This window comes from Charadrius vociferus, unplaced genomic scaffold, assembly GCF_000708025.1.
Source record: "Charadrius vociferus isolate BGI_N301 unplaced genomic scaffold, ASM70802v2 scaffold1792, whole genome shotgun sequence".
Classification (NCBI taxonomy): domain Eukaryota; kingdom Metazoa; phylum Chordata; class Aves; order Charadriiformes; family Charadriidae; genus Charadrius; species Charadrius vociferus.
In genome coordinates, this window is record NW_009647068.1 from 6,265 (window position 1) to 10,099 (window position 3,835).

At 58.3% G+C, this 3,835-nt stretch overlaps 1 protein-coding gene across 1 annotated transcript in view; it reads right to left on the reverse strand.

Annotated features, from left to right (window-relative positions):
* ZNF362 (zinc finger protein 362) overlaps positions 1-3,835 on the reverse strand; it is a 9,937-nt gene that overhangs the window by 3,264 nt on the left and 2,838 nt on the right. The window contains exons 2-4 of the mRNA XM_009895791.1: positions 819-882; positions 429-675; positions 1-285 (exon numbers count right to left, since the gene is read on the reverse strand). Of these exons, the coding sequence (XP_009894093.1) occupies positions 1-285; positions 429-675; positions 819-882 (596 nt within the window). The remainder of the gene's footprint in view (positions 286-428; positions 676-818; positions 883-3,835) is intronic.

A 3,835-nucleotide genomic window follows, 5' to 3' on the forward strand; every position in this document is an offset into this window, starting at 1 on the left:
CCAGGATGGTATAGGGCACCACCAGGACCGGCGGTCCCGAGGGATTTTCCGCCTTGATTTTCTTACGGCCTCGTTCCGCCTTGGGTGCCCCCAGCAAGCCGTGGCCCTGGATTGTCTTTATGGAGTCGAGGAGGGGGGGGCTGGTGATTCCTGAGATTAGGGTGGGCGAGGAGGCGATGAGGCGGCTCTGGCTGGTGGAGGTGGGAGTCGATGGAGTGGTGGTCCCCGTCCCCGTACTGGATTCGGAGGTGCTGACCGCCGGCGCGCGGGAAGCCAGCCCCAACCCTGGTGGGTGAAGAGAAGGGGGTGTTAGTTTGGGGGTGGGTCCACCATCCCCTCTTGTCTCACAGCAAGGTTCTAAATTGGGGCAACCCTCCCCAAAATGTCCACGGCATTACCGGGAGCCGCTAACCCCCCCGTGGTGGTACCTGTGACGGTGCTGGTGGCTGGTCGGGCGTGCAGGGCCACGTCGGGCTGGGGGACGGCTTGAGGGTGCAGACCTGGGACCTGCTGCAGTTTGGGGAGGGACATGATGGACTGACTGCTTTCGGCGGGTGAGGGGGGCACCAGGAGGGGCTGCTGGGAGGCCACGGAGGTGGGGGGCAAGTGCGGGGGGCGGATCTTCTCCGCCATCAACTGCTCCTTGATTTTGTTGATCAGGACCAGGTTGTCCAGCTGATAGGGGGAAGGCGGAGAGGGGGAGGGGGTCAGGGGTGGAGGAAGAGGGACCCCCAGCCTCCTCCCCTGGGTATCCCCCATGTCTGTCTGTCCTCCTTCCTCCCCAAAATCCCGCCCTCCCCGTGCCGGGGGGGTCCTACCTGGCTGGGCATGGTGGGAGGTGGCGGCCAGAAGTAGGGGTTGTTGAAGCGAGGCTCCGCCATCCTGCGGGGAGAGAAGGAGACGGGTTACGGGGTGACAGCGGTCGCCACACACATCCCCCCACCTCCCACCTCAAACCCCACTGAGACCAACCACCCCACCCACCCCCAAAAGGAACACCCAGGCTCTGAAAGAGGACAGGGAGCAGGCAGGGCCAGGGAACCTCCTGAGCATCCTCACAGCTGGAAATTCCTGCAGCATCAGGGTAACGCCGAGCACCCACCGAGCACCTCGAAGACCCCGAAACACCAGTGAGCGCCCAAAGATGCAATTTGGCAAGGAAGTGGGGGGGGATAAAATTTGAGGGAAAAAAACCGCCCAAATCTCCCAAGCCCCAGAGGTATCCGTGCCGCTCCTCCAGTATCTCCAGGAGAGATTACGGAGGTGGATGGGATGCTACCGCAGGGAGGACGAGCATGATGGCGGCACATTGAACCTGAAGCCAACCCTGGCTGAATTCACACACAACCCCCCCCCCCCAAAAAAAGCCACCCCCAATCCCAAGCGAAGCGACCTGCGATGCCTGCGGGTGGCTCGACAGGAAAACCCGACTGCAGCGCGGCCGGGAGATTTATAGAGACGCTTAAACACATTGGGAAAATTAATTCTAAATCTATCTTCGGATAATGGAAAACATCTGAAAGGGGGACGGCGAGAAAACAACACCGGAGTAACAGCCCAGCATAAACGGGCATCGCCGCGCTGGCAAACCTCGTGCCGGGGGTGTTTTAGGGTAAAGTGTATAAGGGACCCCAGTGGAACATATAGGAGAGGTCCCCGAGGAGCTCTGTCTGTAATATAAACCAGGCCGTGGCCGGGATCCCGGGAGAAACTAGACCAGCGCCTCTGGCAGAACATGTCCCCGAAAGCCTTCGGGGTGGCAGGATTTGGGGGTGAGGTGCCTGCGGCAGAGTACTGGTGGCCGGAGAAACCAAGGCACAGAGAGCCCCGGGTCATGGCCACAGGGATTCGGACACGGTCCTGTGTATGCTGGACGGGCAGCCTCCTCTGAATGGCGCCAGTGCTGTCTGGGAACATCCCCGCTCCCACAAAAAAAGCACCCTGGGGGTGGGATGGGGTGATGAGCCTTCCTCCTCCTCCTCCTCCTCCTCACACTCACTCACTGCCTCTAGGTTTAAACCAGACCCTGAGCTTGCTGTAGGCGGGTGGGCAGCACCCAGCAAAAGGGGGTCCTGCTCCCATCAGGGACTTAGCACCCACATGGCCAGCCCAGCCCAAAAAAGAGCCATGGGCTGGGCCCCTCCAGGCTCATTTTTTGGGGGAAACTAAGGCAGAGAGGAGGGGACCACCCGACCCTCACGATACGGAGCAGCACGGCGCAGGACAAGGCGAGTTTTGGGGGTGACTCAGACCTACGCGCCAGCAGCTGTAGGCAGCACTGAGGAACAGGAGCCATTTCGCATGGCAGACCCCAATGCCGCAGCCAGGCCAGAAGACCATCCAGACACCGAGCATCCCAACTGGCTTCGGAAATTCCCCTTCCCTGCCTCAAACCGCTCCGTGTCACCTCCCAGCTGCCCATGCACCAAATTTAGGCTTTTTCAAGTGAAAGCGGCCCTGGATCCTCGCAATATCCCCAGGCACGATTGGTTCTCCCCACACGCTTTCTCTCCGTCCGCCTTATTTACCCCCCCTCTCCGCGGCGCAGGCAGGCAAAAGCCAGAACCGGGAGTCCCGCTCTGCGCCACGCCTGCGTGCACAAAAAGGGTAATTGCTGGGGCTATTAAATGCGCTTTCCCATACACGTACACACCCGCCACCGGCTATTTTATATAGATTATATATGTACCCGCACGCCGCCCACAGTGTGCATTTACCCACCGGCTATGTGTGTGTGTATGTGTATATATATATATATTTAAGATTGCTTGGGATGATGAGCATGGGATGGGGGACTTCGGGATGATGGCATGAGGAGCTGATGCACCAGGAGATGGGGCCAAACGAGGAGGTGGCGGCAGGGAAAAGGCCTCATGATGGAGACAGGCAGGAGAGCGGGCAGAGGAGCGCAGGCAGGAGGGCTCCAGGTCCCCTCCGATGTGGCCAAGCCCCCCAGCAAAAACCCCACCGCCCCGGCTCGGCCATCAGCAGCCCCGCGGCGTGGGAAAACAGGAAACCGGAGCTATGATTAGAAAAGGGTTTTTTGGAGCTGCTCCCCCATCGCAGCAGGTGCCCTGCGACCTCCGTCCTTCCCGTCTGTCTGTCCATCCATCTGTCCGTCCTTCTCCCTGTCCCAACAGTGCGCCGGGCTCCACCGGAGCCATCGGTGGCACCAAGAAGGATCGAAACAACCAGCGTGGCTCCCAAACCATCGCCGGGACGCGCAACGAACCACTACAAACAGTCCCAGGACCCCTCGTGCAAAGCTGCAGGGGGGTTGGCAAAGGCACGAAGGGAATTTTGAGGAGGAAAGCACAAATATCACGTGTCTTCCCCCCGGCCCTGGCCTCCACCTGAGGAGGTCTTATTAAATAAATTATAAATTATTTGTAAAACCACCGCGCTCAGAGCTTGATGGACCTGCCCGGAATAAAGAGGAAAGAAATGGTTGGCGTGCCAAAAAAATTAAAAAATCCCTGTTCCTGTCCCGTTATTTTATAACATTAAATAATGTTATAAACCGTGCGGTATTTCATCGGGAGCAGAGGGAGCGGCTTCCCCCTCTCCCAGGGCTGGGATGGCTGGGGGAGGGAGCGGGAGGGGACATAAAGCAGATGGAAAAAAAAATATATCTATAAAATCTCTCTTTTTCTATATTCTCAGCTAACTATGAAAAATGGAAGCTGACACACAGGGAAAAAAAAAAAAAAAAAAAAAATCCCTTCGACCTGCCAAGGGAGAACTACATTGCTATGCCTGCCCTGTACAGCTGGGAGGGCTGGCTTGTACGTGTTGTCTGCACTACAGCTCCCGAATCAACCAGAGCTGGAAGCCG